The sequence below is a fragment of the Polypterus senegalus genome, chromosome 12, assembly GCF_016835505.1.
Source record: "Polypterus senegalus isolate Bchr_013 chromosome 12, ASM1683550v1, whole genome shotgun sequence".
NCBI classification, from domain to species: Eukaryota; Metazoa; Chordata; class Cladistia; order Polypteriformes; family Polypteridae; genus Polypterus; species Polypterus senegalus.
Genome location: NC_053165.1, coordinates 84184202 through 84202536, shown reverse-complemented (window position 1 = coordinate 84202536; position 18335 = coordinate 84184202). Strand labels below are relative to the sequence as shown.

Here is an 18335-nt window from a genome sequence, read left to right as displayed (position 1 = left end):
GCTCCTGGACAGTCTGAGGTGCAACCTGGTGGCATTGGATGGACCAAAACATAATGTCCCAGAGGTGTTCTATTGGATTTAGGTCAGGAAAGTGTGGTGGCCAGTCAATGGTATCAATTCCTTCATCCTCCAGGAACTGCCTGCATACTCTCACCACATTAGGCCAGGAATTGTCGTGCACCAGGAGCCACTGTACCAGCATAGGGTCTGACAATGGGTCCAAGGATTTCATCCTGATACCTAATGGCAGCCAAGGTGCCTTTGTCAAGCCTGTAGCGGTCTGTGTGACCCTCCATGGATATGCCTCCCCAGACAATCATTAACCCACCACCAAACTGCTCATGCTGAATGATGTTACAGGCAGCATAATGTTCTCCATGGCTTCTCCAGACCCTTTCACTTCTGTCACATGCTCAGGGTGAACCTGCTCTCATCTGTAAAAGCACAGGGCACCAGTGGTGCATCTGCCAATTCTGGTATTCTATGGCGAATGCCAATCGAGCTGCATGCTGCTGGGCAGTGAGCTCAGGGCCCATTAGAGGACATGGGGCCCTTGGGTCACCCTCATGAAGTCTTTCTGGTTGTTTGGTCAGAGACATTCACACCAGTGGCCTGCTAGAGATCATTTTGTAGGGCTCTGGCAGTGCTCATCCTGTTCCTCCTTGCCCAAAGGAGCAGATACTGGTCCTGCTGATGGGTTATGGACCTTCTATGGCCCTCTCCAGCTCTCCTAGAGTAACTGCTTGTCTCCTAGAATCTCCTCCATGCCCTTGAGACTGTGCAGGGAGACACAGCAAACCTTCTGGCAATGACACGTATTGATGTGCCATCCTGGAGAAGTTGGACTACCTGTGCAACCTCTGTAGGGTCCAGGTATCGCCTCATGCTACCAGTAGTGACACTGACTGTAGCCAAATGCAAAACTAGTGAAGAAACAGTCAGAAAAGATGAGGAGGGAAAAATGTCAGTGGCCTCCACCTGTTAAACCATTCCTGTTTTGGGGGTCATCTCATTGTTGCCCCTCTAGTGCATCTGTTGTTAATTTCATTAACACCACAGCAGCTGAAACTGATTAACAACCCCCTCTGCTACTTAACTGACCAGATTAATATCCCAGAAGTTTCATTGACTTTATGCTATACTCTGATTAAAAAGTGTTCCTTTAATTCTTTTGAGCAGTATATATCAATTTATATAAATATTTTGTTTCCTCTCTCTTTCTCCTAAGCTTGTGCAAAGTTTTAGTAACCCTTGGGAACAAAAAAAAGTGTCCATCTATCTATGGTGTGCTCAAAAAACCCTGCATAGGAGTCTCTGGTACCCATGATCTTATTGTTTTAAAACTACAGAATTTTTTTTTTCTCGACCATGAGTAAGGATATGCGCATAGATTAAATGTTACATTGAGACCTTTGTCTAAAAAGTGAATATCCGTTAATACCAGTGTATGGTAGAATGGCGGCAGTATTACTACTAATGATGCACCAGTCTGTTAGTTAATTTCAGGCTCTCCTTAACACTTGTCAAGAACTACTTAAATTCCTCTCTGGAGATGAGAGCCTTTCCACTGTCGCCTACAGAAAGCAAGCCGTGTCCTTTAGGAAGTCACATCTTCAGAATTAAAGGCTCTGATCCTTATCCCACTTGATTCACACTTGGTAAGTAGAAGATCTAACTCTGAGAATTCTCACTGAGAATTTATGACGCAGAGTGAAGGAGAATTGCTCGAGCAAGTGAGAGTAAAGAACAGACCATACAACGAAGATGGGCCGACGCTGAGCGAAAGAGAATCGCAAGAGCAAATGAGATTGAGGAAGAGGCTAATCGATGTCGCCAATCAGTGGTCAAACTGTGCCAGAATTTTAAAGGCAAATGAGGCCGAGCAAAACACCATCCAGCGACAACAAAGAGACGCATGCCAATAGCTAGAACGAACAAGATGACCAGAGAGTATATTGTTGTTAAACAAAACGAGGCAGTTTACAGTGTGCCGTGACAGTCGCCTGCAGCTTGCAGAATGTTTGACCTATTGACCTGAAATTTGGTACACATATACAACGTGACCTCTACTATCTGGGTGATGTTGACCTCCAAGTTATTCTTTTTTTTATTTTTATTTTATTTTATTGTAGAATTGACTCACGGCAGCGGCCAGGAGGGTGTTGGTACAGTGTATGCAGACGGCCATCGTCCCCACCACCTTCACCATCACTTCCTCTACCTCTTCATATCTTAAATCATTCTTGAGGCAGATTGAAGACTTAAGTTCAAATAAGGAAAACGTAATAAGTAATTGTAACACAAACACTGACTTAATCAGTTTTAACGTAAAAAGATGCCGACAGAAGAAGTGGGCCGCTAAGGTGGAGAAAACAAGAGCATGATTGAAGGGAGCAGCAAGCACATCAGCCTCTAAGCAAATGAGTGATAAACGTACAAAGAAAGAGTCTAAAAACTGGGAATGCTCAAGTCAAGTGTATTTGTGCAGTGCGCTGTTATCATATAAAACTCTAGTCATGCCCAAATGGAAACTATTCCACGACTTAGGAATTTTGCAAGATAAAGACAAAGGTCTCCTATTGTTGCACTGTAATATAAAGAATGTAACAAAAATTATAATCTCCAGGTATATGCTCCACTAATTTTAATAATCTTATTGATAGACTAACTCAAAAAGTGAATGACAAGCTATTGACAAACGGTACTATGCAATATGATTGTGGCGCTGATTAATTGGCCTTGTTTTACCAGGCAGTGGTAACCACTTCAATGATCTATTAATGTCTCTTTTTTTTTTTTTTTTTACTATTATTTTTCTTCTTAAGTTAATGAATCTTCTTCGTATCCTGATGCATCTCCCCTAACAAGACGTACAAGGATGCTACACCATCATTGTAGAAGGAACCCCGAGCTGCAAGAAGAACTACAAATTCAGGCCGCTGTAGCAGCAGGGGATGTTCACACGGTGCGCAAGATGTTGGAGCAGGGGTACTCTCCCAACGGCCGAGATGCCAATGGTTGGACCCTACTTCACTTCTCCGCTGCACGAGGGAAAGAGCGATGTGTCCGGGTATTTCTGGAACATGGAGGTGGGATCATTTTCTTTAACCTTGCCTTTTTACATAGGGGGCTCTTACTAGTTGCAACGTACTTTATACACTGGGGGGTATAGAATAAAATCCCCCACACCTCAAAATATTCCCTTTTTTTTTTTTTTTTTTGCTTTACAGCCTTAAATGAAAACGCACACAAAAAATATTTCTTCCTAGCTTTACTTACTCAATGCAACCTCTACCATCCAAGTGAAGGATATCACAGCTACAGTTCAGAAAAATTATAAAAAATCAAAAACAAGACCTATTGAGATTAATAAAGGATCACCCCCCCATGTCAATTTCATTTTGTTGACCCACCTTTTGCTTTAATGACAGCCTTGAGTCTGTTGGGATTCTTCTCTATCAGGTTTGCACATCTAGATTGAATAATATTTGCCCCCCACTCTTCTTAGATAGATAGATAGATATACTTATAGCAGCAGCAGCATACTGATAAAGAACAATATTAATTAAAGAGTGATAACAATACTGGTATAACGGGCAATAACTTTGTATAACATTTACCCCCTCGGGTGGAATTGAAGAGTCGCATAGTGTGGGGTCTCCTCAGTCTGTCAGTGGAGCAGGATGGTGACAGCAGTCACTGAAGCTGCTCCTCTGTCTGGAGGTGATCCTGTTCAGTGGATGCAGTGAACTCTCCAGGATTGACAGGAGTCTGCTCAGCGCCCGTCGATCTGCCACGGATGTCAAACTGTCCAGCTCCGTGCCTACAATGGAGCCTGCCTTCCTCACCAGTTTGTTCAGGCGTGAGGCGTCCTTCTTCTTTATGCTGCCTCCCCAGCACATCACCGCGTAGAAGAGGGCGCTCGCCACAACTGTCTGATAGAACATCTGCAGCATCTTATTGCCGATGTTGAAAGACGCCAGCCTTCTAAGGAAATATAGTCTTTGCGGAACTGTTCAAGTTTGGTCAAATTGGATTGTGACCGTTGGTGGTCTACTATCTTCAAATTTTTCCACAGATTTTCAATGTGATTTAGGTCTGGGCTCTGACTGGGCCACACCGTGACATTCAATTTTTTCTCCTTCAGCCACTCAACTTTGCTGTGTGCTTTGGGTTGTTGTCGTGTTGAAAGGTGAACGTCTTCAACTTTGTGGCAGAGGGTAGCAGGTTTTCCTCAAGAACTTGACGGTATTTTGCCCCAACCATTTTTCCTTCTACCCTCCCGAGAGCCCCAGGCCCTGTGGCAGAGAAACACCCCTACGACAGGATGCTGCCACCTCCATGCTTTACTGTAGGTATGGTGTGTTGTGGATGGTGAGCTGCATTGGTGTACCGTTTGGTGTTGAGGCCGAATAGTTCGATTTTGGCCTCATCTGACCATAAGACCTTTTTCCACTTGGCATCAGAATCTTCAAGGTGCATTCTGGCAAAGCTCAAATGAGCCTTAATGTGGCCTTTCTTGAGAAGTGCAACCCTCCCGAACAAGCCAGAATAGATAGATAGATAGATAGATACAGGGTGGTTCAGATCTAATTATGCAATTATGAAAAGGCAAACACATCGCACCTGCTGTTTGACTGACAACCGTCTCCCCGCCATTTTGAAATGCAGGGCAGGTGCTGCCATCTATCGGCAACAAAAAAAATTTTTGTGAATTGTCTATGTAATCAACTTAATAAGTTATAGCATAATGAAAATTGTATAATTACATCTGGACCACCCTATACTTTATTAATCCCAAGGGGAAATTCACAATTGTTGAGCGCTTGTGAAATTGTTGTCACATGCACACCATTAATGACCACTCTCCTCCATCAAATCCTATAACTCCTTCAAATTAGCCATTGGCCTCTCGGTAGCCTCTCTAACCAGTTACCTCCTTGCTCTTCCATCCAGTTTGGAGCGAAGGCCGGCCGGATCCGGGGAGGGTCCTAGTAATACCAAACACTTGCCACTTCTTTATTATGGACTATACTGTGCTCCTTGGGATTGATAAAGCCTTTGAGATGTTTTGGTCTCCATCACCTGCCTTATGTCTGTCCACAACTCTATCCCTGAGATCTTTTGAAAGTGGGTCAGTTGTACTACCAAGCAAGGGAATGAATGTTCAGGAACAGCTTCACAAATCACACTTATTACAGTTGATCACATGTGGAAGGAAGCCAGTAACCGCAATGGAAATGGTGGGCACTTACACCTTATTGAGATGGGGGGGGGGTCCTTTATTAATCTCAGTATTATTTTTTTTTAATTCTTCTGTACTGTAGCTGTGATATCTTTCACGTGGATGTTATAGATTGCACTAAGTAAGTAAAGCTAGAAAAATGGGAATATTTCGAAGGGGGGGATTCTTTTCATAACCCACTGTATACACTGTAGGATATAAGCCAGCTATGTGTAGCTAGGTGAATATTTACCTTGCGTGTCTGGTTAAGTCTATTCACCATACTCGTATTTTTTACACAGGTAAAGTATCCCTAATGCAAACTTCTTGAATCTGAAACTTTGAGTGGCAGCATGATGCCACCTATGAATTTTTTTTTTTTGTTTTGTTTTTAAAACCCTGAGTGGATTTGAACAGCATACATACAGTATGTGCGGGTTTCCAAATAGATTAATTCATTCAGAGCCGGGAGGGGTGGGCTGTCCTCCGTGAAGCGTCATGAAGGTAGAACACACAATTGACAACTGGGGTTGGGGGTCCCCCATTAAGCAGTGAGTGTCATGAAACTCCTTCCGTTTGATTGGCTGTTGGTTGAAGGGGGTTCCCTGTGAAGGGCTATGATGCTGTGTAGCTGTGGGGAGTGAAACAGTACCACCTGTGCAATATATTAATGGAATGTCACTGCTTATGGTTTAAAAAAAGCAGCTTACTTCTTGGCAGGTGTCGTCATTGTAATATGAGTGCAATAAATTGCTCCAATTTTGTTACCAGAACTGTACACTGTTGTAAATCGCTGTATTATGTTGGCAAAAACATGTTTTATGTATGTTCACTCACACCATAAAAAAAGTGAATGTAGCTCCTTGTCAGTCAGTTAATGGCCCTGGGGCCATTTGCACCATTTCCGGAATAAAATAAATGCAAAAGAAGTGAGTTAATGTGTGTTTTAGCGCAAAAGAAATTGGTATTAACAATGTTGAGCTGTAGAAAAAATTGTACCAGTAGATGGCAGCACTTGTCTTAAAAATTGAGCCATTTTCTTAGGTATACTGGTTGTTGGCCTTCTGTTTATTTAACTGTTCTTTTATTATTGTTATAAGGTTACGGGAGGATGACTATCATGTAGTTCAGGGGTGCCCACACTTTTTTTCGGCTTGCGAGCTACTTTTAAAATGACCAGGTCGAAATGATCTACCTACATTAAAAATGAGACCTGTATATCTCGGTATACTTTATACATAAAATGTACGTCGTCGTACCTTGCATAACTGAATAACCTTTATGGCACAATAACAATTCAATACATTTATGGTCACTACAGTATTTGGATTTAATAATCGTCATGTGGGAAAAGGCTGACTCGCATAAATAAGAAGAGCCGAATAATGCAGTCAAGGAGCTTTTGAATTCAGCCGAGTGAAAAATGACTGCTGTCCGATTTAACTGCGATTTTAGTTCCCTCTCCTTTGTCTTCCTCAGATCGCTTTTTGGAAGAACGTCAGTTTCGTAGTTTTTATGAACAGTTCGAAAGTGCCTTTCCACATTTTGCTTCTTTGAAATAGCAATGATAGATTGACAGATCAGACAAACTCACTTCGATTGCGACATTGTGAGAAAAAAATCCTCTTCCAATTCCACATCCAGCTCATATCCTCCTCAAACAATTTTTTTTAAATCCCTTCTTTAGTCAATATAAATTGAGCTTGCCCTTTTAATTAGCCTGTTAATTCGGTGGGCTTCTCTTGAAGTGATATTACCAGCCCAGCATACCACAGTGGAGAAAATCACTGTAGCCATCACAGAGTTGTAGAAGGTGTGAAGAATGTCACTTCCCACGTTAAAGAGGTCTCCTAACAAAAAAAGAGCCTGCTCTGCCATTGCTGCTAAAGTATCTATCTATCTATCTATCTATCTATCTATCTATCTATCTATCTATCTATCTATCTATCTATCTATCTATCTATCTATCTATCTATCTAAAGTTCCTCTGTGCTCCAAGACCATGTCCAGCCTGTCATAAATGTGCACCACCTTTACATCCACTCCTTGAACAGAGAACAGACATAGCGGCTGTTTGGTGCATGGAAAGTCAATAAGCAGTTTCCTGGTTTTACTGTTGTTAAGATGCCAACAAATTGTTTCTGCACCAGTAAACGGAGTTCTCCCTCTGACTCCTCTCCTCTGTCTCACACCCTTTATCAATACACCCCATATGAGAATTTCTGCAAGTAACAGGACTTGCTGTTATATTTGTAGCCAGAGGTGACAGAACCTTACGGATGGGTGACAATTTGATTTCTGTGAAGCATGTTAACAAATGTCCATCAAACTATTGTAGGAACTGCAAAAAAAAAAACGATTGTGTCGACCAGGAAGTTCCCAAGTTCAGTCCCGGGGTCCCAATTTAGCTACGGCCGTTCATTTCAGTCAGTTTCACCAATCGGGGGAGTCCCACTTGTGCCTCCTCAATCTAATTGTTTAGCTGGCCTTTTGTCTTTTCGTATCCTGCATTCATGAATGTATTCTAGTGTGACGTTTGTGAATTTCCCCTTGGGATTAATAAAGTATCTATCTATCTATCTGTTTGTATTTAGAACAATTTCAGAAGTTTGTTTTTATATGTCATAGCTTTTGTACCAGGGTGTTGTACCGCGTTAACCATTATGGATGAAGTGAGAAGTCCAGCAAAATGACGCCTTCTATTGGCTAACTAAAAAGATTACAATATGGAAGCTTTCAAGGCAACTTGGGCTCCTTCTTCACATCACATCAGATTACATGTCGCCTGAAGAAGGAGCTTGAGTTGCCTCGAAAGCTTGCATATTTTTAGTTAGCCAATTAAAGCGTCATTTTGCTGGACATCTAACATTGTCATAGCTTTTAACACTTTCTTTTTCCATTTTTATTTCGGTTCACCTCATTTCTGGGGAGTTTGTTCCTTAAATTGTATGCAGATATTGACAATTAGTGACTAAAAGTGCAGACACAGGTGCAAATGACACTGAATATTCGAGCAGAGGCGCTACTTCGTGATGCATTAATTTGTGTGCTAGTTGGCAATACAGGGCTTGGCAAAGCGGTACATAAGTTCTGTCCTGCGGACCACCTGAACTGCAGGTTTCCATCCACAAGCAACTTCTGTTTTTAACTGGACTTATCCCTTTTTATTAAACCAACTTTTTTTATTTCCCAATTTCTACCATTTTTGTGTGTCAATCCCGAAATTACAAAACGATGTTAGAATTTTAGGAGAACTAGGGGGCTTTTCCCCCTGCTCACTTTGCTCGCCCACCCCCAAAACCTTCCGGGGCGCTCTACGCTCCACCCACTTCACCTCTCTGCCGCTCGCATTGTGATTGGGGGCTGAACGCCACGCAAAGGAGATGCGGTCGGATCAGCTGCTGTCTTTCTGCTGCTGTTGCCGAGCTGCGTGTTGTGCTTGTCGCGTGGCCCGTCGATCATTTAAAAGCCTGTACAGCAGCTGTCCTTTTGTCTCATGTGACGTTGGCTTCCAAGAAGATCACGTATCGTCTCCTTCTAAGATTACGTTTGTAATAGAGATGTATCAAGCATTTGTGTTTGTATATGTGACAAGAATTACCGTATATACTCGCGTTTTTTAAGTTTAATTTAAGATTGATTTTACCATTTAATTTCCATTATTTTATAATGTCGTCGTATATGTCAAAAGAGGAAAACTTGCGCTATTGCTTCAATAGAGTACGATATGCTAATGCCCACCTGAGAGAGTCACTACGGAGCACACGGCCTTTTGTTTCTATATATTGTGCCTACGTGTCCACACAGTGATACTAACTAACTATTCCGAAGCGACGTTTGCACTGTTTTGTGTTTTTTGTATCATACACCTTCGTCATAAGAGCATCCCTTATCTACGATGGAGCGTTCGATCAGAAGAAGATATGAAGTATGTTTTAAATTAAACGTCGTTGAAGTGGCAAAAGAAATTGGTAACTGCGCTGCTGCAACAAAATTCGATGCGTCTGAGAAACTGATGTGAGATTGGAGGAAGCAAGAAGAAGATGTATAAAAACAAAATTTTAAAAAATTAATTGTCGCATTTTTGAACGGACATATAAGTTGGGGGTCTGATTTTTTTATAATCGATTTTTCGGGTTTCAAGACCTGTCTTATCCATCCATTATCCAACCCGCTATATCCTAACTACAGGGTCACAGGGATCTGCTGGAGTCAATCCCAGTCAAGACAGGGCGCAACGCAGGAACCAAACACCGGGCAGGGTGCCAGCCCACCACAGGGCAAGACCCGACTTATATGCGAGTATATGCAGTATTCTTCTATTTCTTGCTTTTTAAATATTTTGCTCTTTTTATGTGCTGGCCATTGAAGTGACTAGTTAACTCACAAGTAAAGTTTACTCTGAAGTCGCTCCATCCCTTAAGTCAGGAGTGCTGAACTCCGGGCCTGGTGGGCCGCAGTGGCTATAGGTTTTCATTCTAACCCTTTTCCTATTCGGTGACCAGTTTTCACTAATAAATAACTCCTTTTCCCTTCATTTTAGTAGCCCTGTTTTTAAGGATTCAGACCTCTGAAATTATTCCGTTCTTCATTAGATGACAGCTAAACAGAAATGAGACATTAAACGAGCTAACAGATGACCTGCTAAACTGGAATTTGAAATGCCAACCAATTTCACTCTAACCAATCTCTTAATGAGAAGCCGATTCTTGCTGTTAATTAAGCCCGTTATTTAATTCCATGGCTTGTTGCTGCCCTCATTCTGCCATAGCAGACATTTCCAAAACTGTTGATTTTGTTTTTTTCCTAAGAACACCATTGTTTTGTCTTGGCAGAGTAATATATTGCTCTACTTTTCCCTATTGTATTATTAAGATGTAGCCTCTGTCAGAATGCCTGATCCCACAGACTTACCACTGTTTATAAGGTATTATAGTATATAACTTCTCCACACCTTCCCTTCTATATCTATAACCTCAGGCAATTAGGTGTAGTAAAAGACAAGCAAGAGTTAAGTTATACATAAAATAATGTATTATTGATAATCTTCATAAATAATAACAAAATGCAAAGTACATTTGAATATTGGCAACCATACAACCTGATTAAATGGTGATGTGTAGTTTCAGGCGGCACACAGACTTGTAGTTTTTTAAAATGTCTCTAATTAAGGCATCATTGGTGCTCACCTTTCTTCAGAACAGGCCGCAAGCCTGTTCAATATGGCTGCTAAGCTGTGCTCTTCATTGTGTTGTCTTCTTCATCATATGTTAGTAAGAGAGAGATACTTCTTCATCATCAGAGGTTAGTAAGAGAGAGAGTGTGAGGTTAAGCAAGCAGATTTATAGATGCTCTGTCCAACCCCTACAGCCAATAGGACGTCATGGTACTCAAAGGCTTCTGAGACAAGCCAATTCCAAACAGCCATACTTCAGACCAATGGGGGGAAATAGAACATCTTAACACATGCCATCCCCCCAAAACCATTTGTTGAGCTAAAGGTTGCCAGTTAGGCAACCTGGCTTTTTTGTGGGGGTTGAAAGACTTTAGCAGAGAAACGCTCACCAAACTGGCTTAAGGCACATCCCCCCCAACTCTGTCGTAAAATTACAAAGAGACTCCATTGTAAAGGGTACACATGAATGCTTCTCACTAAAGTAACACTAAATTACATTGCTTTGCCTAAATTACAAGTAAAGACATACAAAATATTTATCAAGTTATATGCAAAATCTCACATCACAACAACCATCAAGATGTTTTGGTGACCTGAGAGATCAACCTTACCGAGACCCTCACCTTTCTTTATTTTCAGATATTGTGTGAGAGGCACAGGTTAGCTGGTCATGTGGCGGCTCGTTTTGTGTCTCATTATTGTTTGTCTGCTAATTAAGGAAAAAGAAACAACTAAGCGGCTTGAGTCAAGTTAATTAAAACTAAGGCAAAACAAGTTAATTAGCAGCAAAAACTGGTCACTAATGAAGAAGATGGTTAGAATGAAAACCTGCAGCCACTGAGACCCTCCAGGACCAGAGTTGAACACACGTGCCTTAAGTATTGAGTGTCATTTGTACCCATGTCTGTACTACTCAAAACGAATTGTCGGTATTTGGAAACAATTAAGGGAGTAAACACCATAGATAAAGGAATTCAAAGGAATATGGTTAAAAAAAGTTGTAACATTTTAAAGAGTGCAAATTTCTGAATTTTGTATTCATGTAAATATATTAGAGCTTGTGTCGGAGTGTATAATTAGACAGTTTGTGAAGCAAGTTGGAATAAAAACCCGCATCTATCCACAAGCAGCCGTACTCCAGGACTGAACTTGGGACCTCTAGTGTAGCCTATTGGGACGAGAACGTTGAAGCCTGTTTATAGCAGAACTATATACCAGATAGATTGACCCTTTTATGTAAAGATCTACTCTTTAGAAAGTGATTTTTTTTTTTCCTCTTTGGATTTCATTGTCTTTATCTGTTCAACTTCACTTTTCATTTAAATACAGCTAATGATTTCTCTCCTTTTTTTCTTGTCTTGTCGTTCCCCTCTGTTTAGCTGATCCTACAGTGAAAGACTTAATTGGAGGCTTCACCGCACTGCATTATGCTGCCATGCACGGCCGGGCACGGATTGCACGTTTGATGTTGGAATCCGAGTACCGAAGTGACATTATTAATGCCAAAAGCAATGACGGTTGGACTCCCCTTCATGTTGCAGCCCACTACGGAAGAGACTCGTTTGTCAGGCTCCTGCTGGAGTTCAAGGCCGAGGTCGATCCGCTTAGTGATAAAGGCACTACGCCGCTTCAGCTGGCCATTATCAGGGAACGCTCCAGCTGTGTGAAAATCCTCCTGGACCACAACGCCAACATCGATATCCAGAATGGCTTTCTGCTGCGCTATGCCGTGATCAAAGGCAACCACTCGTACTGCCGCATGTTTCTCCAACGAGGTGCAGACACAAATCTTGGCCGTTTAGAAGATGGCCAGACACCCTTGCACTTATCTGCTCTCAAAGATGACGTTCTTTGTGCTCAGATGTTGTACACCTATGGGGCAGACACTAATACCCGAAATTATGAGGGACAGACCCCACTTGCTGTGTCTGTGAGTATATCAGGTGCAACCCGGCCATGTCTGGATTTTCTACAGGAAGTCACAAGTACGTTCCTTTTTTTTTTCCCTTTTTAACTACTAATTCTTGACTTCAGTTATATTTTATATTTTATAATCTTATTTTGAAGTATGTATTTTTTCACAAGTAGTAGTTTTTGGTCTGTCAATTGACTCTCGGTGTAATGGAGAACATTGCACAACGGCTCCTCCCCTCATTCCCAATTCAGTCTTGGCATGTACAGTACAGCACACTTACCCGCTTTTCCTTTCATCATGCCTGCCAGTCACGATATTTGGCCCAGGTTTTGAGAGAGTCTAACGTTGCCCCTTCAGAAAAGATTGTGTTGCAATGAAACAAATAAGTGTGTCTTTTTTTTATTTTTATATATAAACTCTTTTTAAGGGCTGATGTCGACTTTTGTCAAAATTTAGGAGTAGACAAACAACAAAACTCACCCTTACATTTCAGTTTGACTCTCTTTGCTAGGAGGAAAGTGGCATAGCTTTGTTGATTCAGCCTCGATTCCCTACGCATGCATGAGTAGCGAAGAGCAAACAACCTCTAAAATGGCACCGACATCTGGCGAGACACCAAAGACAACGTGCAAAGCAAAATACGCCATACTCAGTTTTACGTAATTTCATTGAATATGACTCTGACTTATTCGGAATCCGAGTTTGATGCAAGTGATCTGGAGATGGATATCAAAAACGAAAGTGAGGTGCCAGCATCATCTAATCGGTCGCCAGCTGATCGTAGTGCTGAACACTTTTGTGATGCTAATGTGCCTACACAAGTATTTGCCTGGTAGAACCACCTCTTATGATGTCAAGAGGTACAAACCATATTGCGTCACATTGCAACCACCACCGCCTCCCGCCTGCTATGCTAAGACAGCCAGGCAGCTGGCCCACTGTACATTCCTGCTGACCATTGAGGTGCCCCTACACAGCCAATGCCGTCAAAGAGATGCTGAACATGCACTAACAGAAGCCACAGCACATAGCAACAGACATTTTATGTTGACGTATGCGTGAAATCATTGCTTTGTGTGCTTTTCAGAAAGCCGAGTTTTTTGGAAAAAAAAAATGGATAGATAGATAGATGGCTTAATATTTTTATTAATCCCCCTCTTCACAACGCGAGCAGCAGAGACACAAAGTGGTTGGCGTGTATCGCGCCCCGGGGGTGGGTGAGCGAACCGAGCAGGGAGCAAAGCCCCCTAGTTAATTAATAATAACAAGTGGTTTGTTTTAACGTGCGACAGCCTGCACTGAACGCATGGTTTCCATTTACATGTGAGATACATTCACAAAATGCAGGTGACTGCATGAAAGCATGCGCTGTAACTAAAATATAATTTTTTTTTTCTCTATATTTCAATTCAATCCGAGTGCAATTGACAATTGTTCCACGTGCCGTAGATTGCCAACCTCTTCTCTAGACCACACTGACACACACACATAGACAGACATCCTTTGTCGAGATATCCATGTTTTCTGTATCAGGGGAACCTAAAACGTTGAGATTTGTCGAAAGCCGGAGTTCAAAATGTTTGATGAATCTAAAGCTTTTGCTTCACCAAAACCCTTCTAGCGCAAAGCAAAGCCAGGTGATCTGCTACAATAGGGGCTATCTTCTATACTGTTTAACACATTGAGATGTCGATACCAGGAAATAAATACTAAAACTCTCATCTACTATTCATCTTTTCATCACAAACCCAAATGTCTACAGTGTATAGCAAAATAATAAATGAATTGGTCTTACGGTATCATCACTTTCCGACGAGGACTGTATATCCTCTTGCAAGTAAGAGTTTCTCTGTATTCTGTACTAGGGCCATCAGATCAAACATCGCTATTCGAATATAAATTGGATTTGTTTTAAAAGGGTCTGATTCAAAGGCCAAATCTGACATTTGATTGTAAAAGAATAGTTGGTTGTTTTACCCTGATTGATTTTTTTTAGGCATCAGGTTATTCCAGCTGCAGGATTTCACTTTTTTGCACTTTACTTCCACAGTCAGCCTTTTCATAATTTTGAATGGTCAGCTTGTTATCTTCATTTATAAAACATATAGCCCACCACAATATAGTGGTTTTATTTTTTTATTTTTTCCTATCCCACTACTCCACACTTTGATCAAAAAGTGTACTCTGAGCATTTTCTTTTCTAAATGCTTCTCCAGTACCATTAAATTATCATTCTGCAACTCTTAAATCTGAAGTCCCTGACTGCTGTTTAATGCTTAGACCTTCTCAGTAAAGCAGAATTCAGATTTATATTTTCAATTATTACAACCCCACTTCAAAGAGCTTCGTCAGTATCACTCAACACGCCATGTCCCACATTTGGCCTCCTTCTTACATGGCTGCTGGTTTGTGTCCTGACTCTGCAGGAAAACGGATAACTAGTTTCTTGTTAAACGAGGAGATGCATGCCAAAGGGAAACAGACAAAAATCAAAATAAAATGAAGTGACTGAAACCCAGACGAGAGATAAAAATCACAAGTCAATTATGGTGCAACAAGTCGAAAAGCAGACCATACATGGAAAATAAAACCTTCTAAACCTCTTTGAACGCCCTTTGTGTTTATCTGCAGATCAGGTAAGGCTCGGTGCAAAGGCTGACCTTTTATCCCATCTGCTAATGAATTTGAGGTCACAATCTCAAAGACCACATCCCTAGAAATGCGGGATGCAACCCTGACAACGGTACACAAAAATGGCTTCAGTTATAGATAAAGGCAGTAAGACCTCAAATGTCCTATAGACTCCAGCTGCAGACCTCCAGAGCTCCACTCCATTAAGGAGGTTATCGCCGTACATTATATGTCAGTGATACGTCTCATGACACTATGGTTAAGATTAGGGTTGAGGGACAGTTATCTGACTCAAGTCGAGTAAACCATGTGACAAAAACCAGCAATCCAATTGGCTGTCTGGCGGCGCTACTGAATCTCAGAGCTGCAGAAGTCTGCAGTTTGGACATACCTCCACATAATCATAACAGTTTGACACATGATGCCTAACACAATGAGGTTTAGTAAAAAGTATTCAGACCACATTCATTAAAATATTGCAGTATCTATAAAGGAGAAAATAGTTGATGAGATTGTGCGGACCCTGACTTGATACTGTGACGATCCTGTTTTTCCGGGGCTTTTTATTCTGCATAGCGTGCTATAAACACTGCCCATTGGATACCTCCAAAATAATAAAAGGAGCCCCCCTTTTCCGCCTGCGTGCTTTTTTACTTTGCTCACCATTTCCGTCCGGATGCAGCCTTACTAGCTGACACATAGTCCTCCTGACGAACCGTAAAAGCAGCCGTGAGGTGGGGTTCAAATCCTGCGTTTATTATTTTTACATTTTATTTATTTATTTTTTTTACTTGCGGTGTGTTTGCAAAACATGACTGACTTGTAACGCTGGTGTGTGGGTCCCATTTGTAGTACTCCGCTAGTGTCCTACACTACAAATGTGAGGAATGGGAAGCAGGGTAGGTGTGTGAAGCCCAGGAGAAAGAACTTTCTGTGAGGGCACAGGGCACCTCCTTAGGATTGAATGTCGGGAGTAAGGAGTAGTGCTTTCGTAGCAAATAGGCTAAACGGTTTAAGACTTGAGCACATAGCTGTCAGTATTGGACTACCCTGCCACTGCCCATTGGACACCTCCAAAATAATGAAACAAGCCCCCCTTCCACCTGCGTGCTTTTTTTTTACTTCGATCGCCATTCTCGTCCTGTTGCGGCCTTACTAGCTGACACACAGTCCTCCTGACGAGCCATAAAAGCCGCCACAAGGAGGGGTTTAAATCCTTTTGCGCCACATCTGTTGGCACTGCATTATTATTAATAATAATTTAAATTTTTTATTGATTTATTCATTTTAAACTCACGGTGCATTTGCAGAACATGACTGACTTGTAACATTGGTGTGCACAGGACTGTGGAGTCGGTAGGTAAATCCTTCGACTCTGACTCCTTAGTTTCCGGTACTTCTGACTCCAACTCCCCGACTCCGACTCCTCTGTATTTTTAATATGCTAATGTATTTTCCATGTTGATTGAAGGATGGCACATGCATGTCATTTAACCATAGAACTACTGGCTAGGAAGCTGACTCTCTACCATATTGGCCAGTTTAAACAAAAGACAAGAACCCCTGAACACACATCAGGCCATAGCACACACCTCCACCTACATCATTACACATGTTTGCACTCATATTAACTTGTTAAACACATTATATCTGAAAAAAAATGAAAACACTTTTTGTAATGTACCATAATCCAGATTACAATATGTGAATGTCAGGTTGTATGATAAATAGCTCAGCTGAAATTCACACTAGTAGTAACACAACTATGCACTGGACTTTATTCTTACATCAGAGAAGTACTTAATTAGGACTATTGTTTGTGAAATGAGACATTTGAACTTGCTGTATTTTTTTTTTCATTACAATTTAAATTTATTAGGAGTCGGAGCCAGTACATTTTCACCGACACCGACTCCGACCCCGACTCCAGGTACCCAAAATTGTCTCCGACTCCACAGCCCTGGGTGTGCGGGTCCCATTTGTAGCACTCCACTGGCATCCTGCGCTATAAACGTGAGGAATGGGAAGCAGGGTAGGGGTGTGAAGCACAGAAGAAAGGACTTTCGGTGAGGGTACAGGACACCTCCATAGGAAGGCTTGAATTTCAGGACTTAGGAGTAGTGCTTTCGCAGCAAATAGGTTAAGCGGTTAAAGACTTGAGCACATAGCTGTCAGTATTGGACTGAAAATAAGATGGCGGTGCAGGTGCTTACCTTTCGTAGGTTGATTGGTTGGCTCCTTTATATTTAAACTAGCAAAATACCCGCTCTTTGCAGCGGAGAAGTAGTGTGTTAAAGAAGTTCTGAAAAAGAAAAGGAAACATTTAAAAAATAACATAACTTGATTGTCAATGTAATTGTTGTAGGCTTATTTTAAGTATTGAGAGTGAATTTGATGATTGTAGACAGATAGATACTTTATTAATCCCAAGGGGAAATTCAGAAATGATAAGGCAGGAGTCAGTAGCAGGAAGACGTCAAGGAAGACAAACAATAACAGGCTTGAAGCGGTGGAGTAAAGAAGAAGGGAGCAGAGTGAGCACGACGAACAGCTGAGGAAAGTAAGGAAGCGAATGAGGAGGCACATGAGCACAGGATGTCATTAATGTATATAGGCACGGAGCCAACCATGTGGTATGTGCGCAGACAGCGGCCGTGTGGAACAAGGAAGGGGAACTGGGGATGGCCCTTGTGCATCTCTGCCGTGAATTAAATTGTCTGTTAACAGAATTAAGGAATGAAACCGACAAATAGAAAGGCCAGTTTCGAAAGTTCCTTACGGCATAATGGGGAGTACTGCCAAAAAGAAGACGTTATTTTCTAAAGTTCGTTACAGGAAATGGCGTGAAATTTAACCTACTTAACGTTTGTAAGGATGGTGTAAAGGATGAGCGTGGGAAATTTGGGCTTCCTACGTATATTGGAAGTCGCAGAAATAGTGAGGAGGGGTTTCCACTATCTATGTATACAGTTTAGGGGGTGCACCCGTTTTTTTCCCCCCCTTGGGTGTTGCAGTAGGACATGAAACATAACAAACCTTTGTAAGTACACTGCAAGTTTCAGCTTCCCACCTATATGGAAAGTGGGAGAATTAGTGAGGAGTCAGTGAGGGCTTTGCCTTTTTTTATTTATTATATATATATAGAATATAGATAGATACAGTGCATCCAGAAAATATTCACAGCGCATCACTTTTTCCACATTTTGTTATGTTACAGCCTTATTCCAAAATGGATTAAATTCATTTTCTTCCTCAGAATTCTACACACAACACCCCATAATAAAAACATGAAAAAAGTTTACTTGAGGTTTTTACAAATTTATTAACAAATAAAAAAACTGAGAAATCCCATGTCCATAAGTATTCACAGCCTTTGCTCAGTACTTTGT

At 41.5% G+C, this 18335-nt stretch overlaps 1 protein-coding gene across 2 annotated transcripts in view; it reads left to right on the top strand.

Moving 5' to 3' along the window:
- The window catches only part of asb7 (ankyrin repeat and SOCS box containing 7), a 58997-nt gene that overhangs the window by 24652 nt on the left and 16010 nt on the right, over window positions 1–18335 (top strand). For both annotated transcript variants that reach the window (XM_039772712.1, XM_039772711.1), the window contains exons 3-4: window positions 2826–3089; window positions 11780–12385. In XM_039772712.1, the coding sequence (XP_039628646.1) occupies window positions 2879–3089; window positions 11780–12385 (817 nt within the window). In that variant the 5' untranslated portion in view covers window positions 2826–2878. The remainder of the gene's footprint in view (window positions 1–2825; window positions 3090–11779; window positions 12386–18335) is intronic.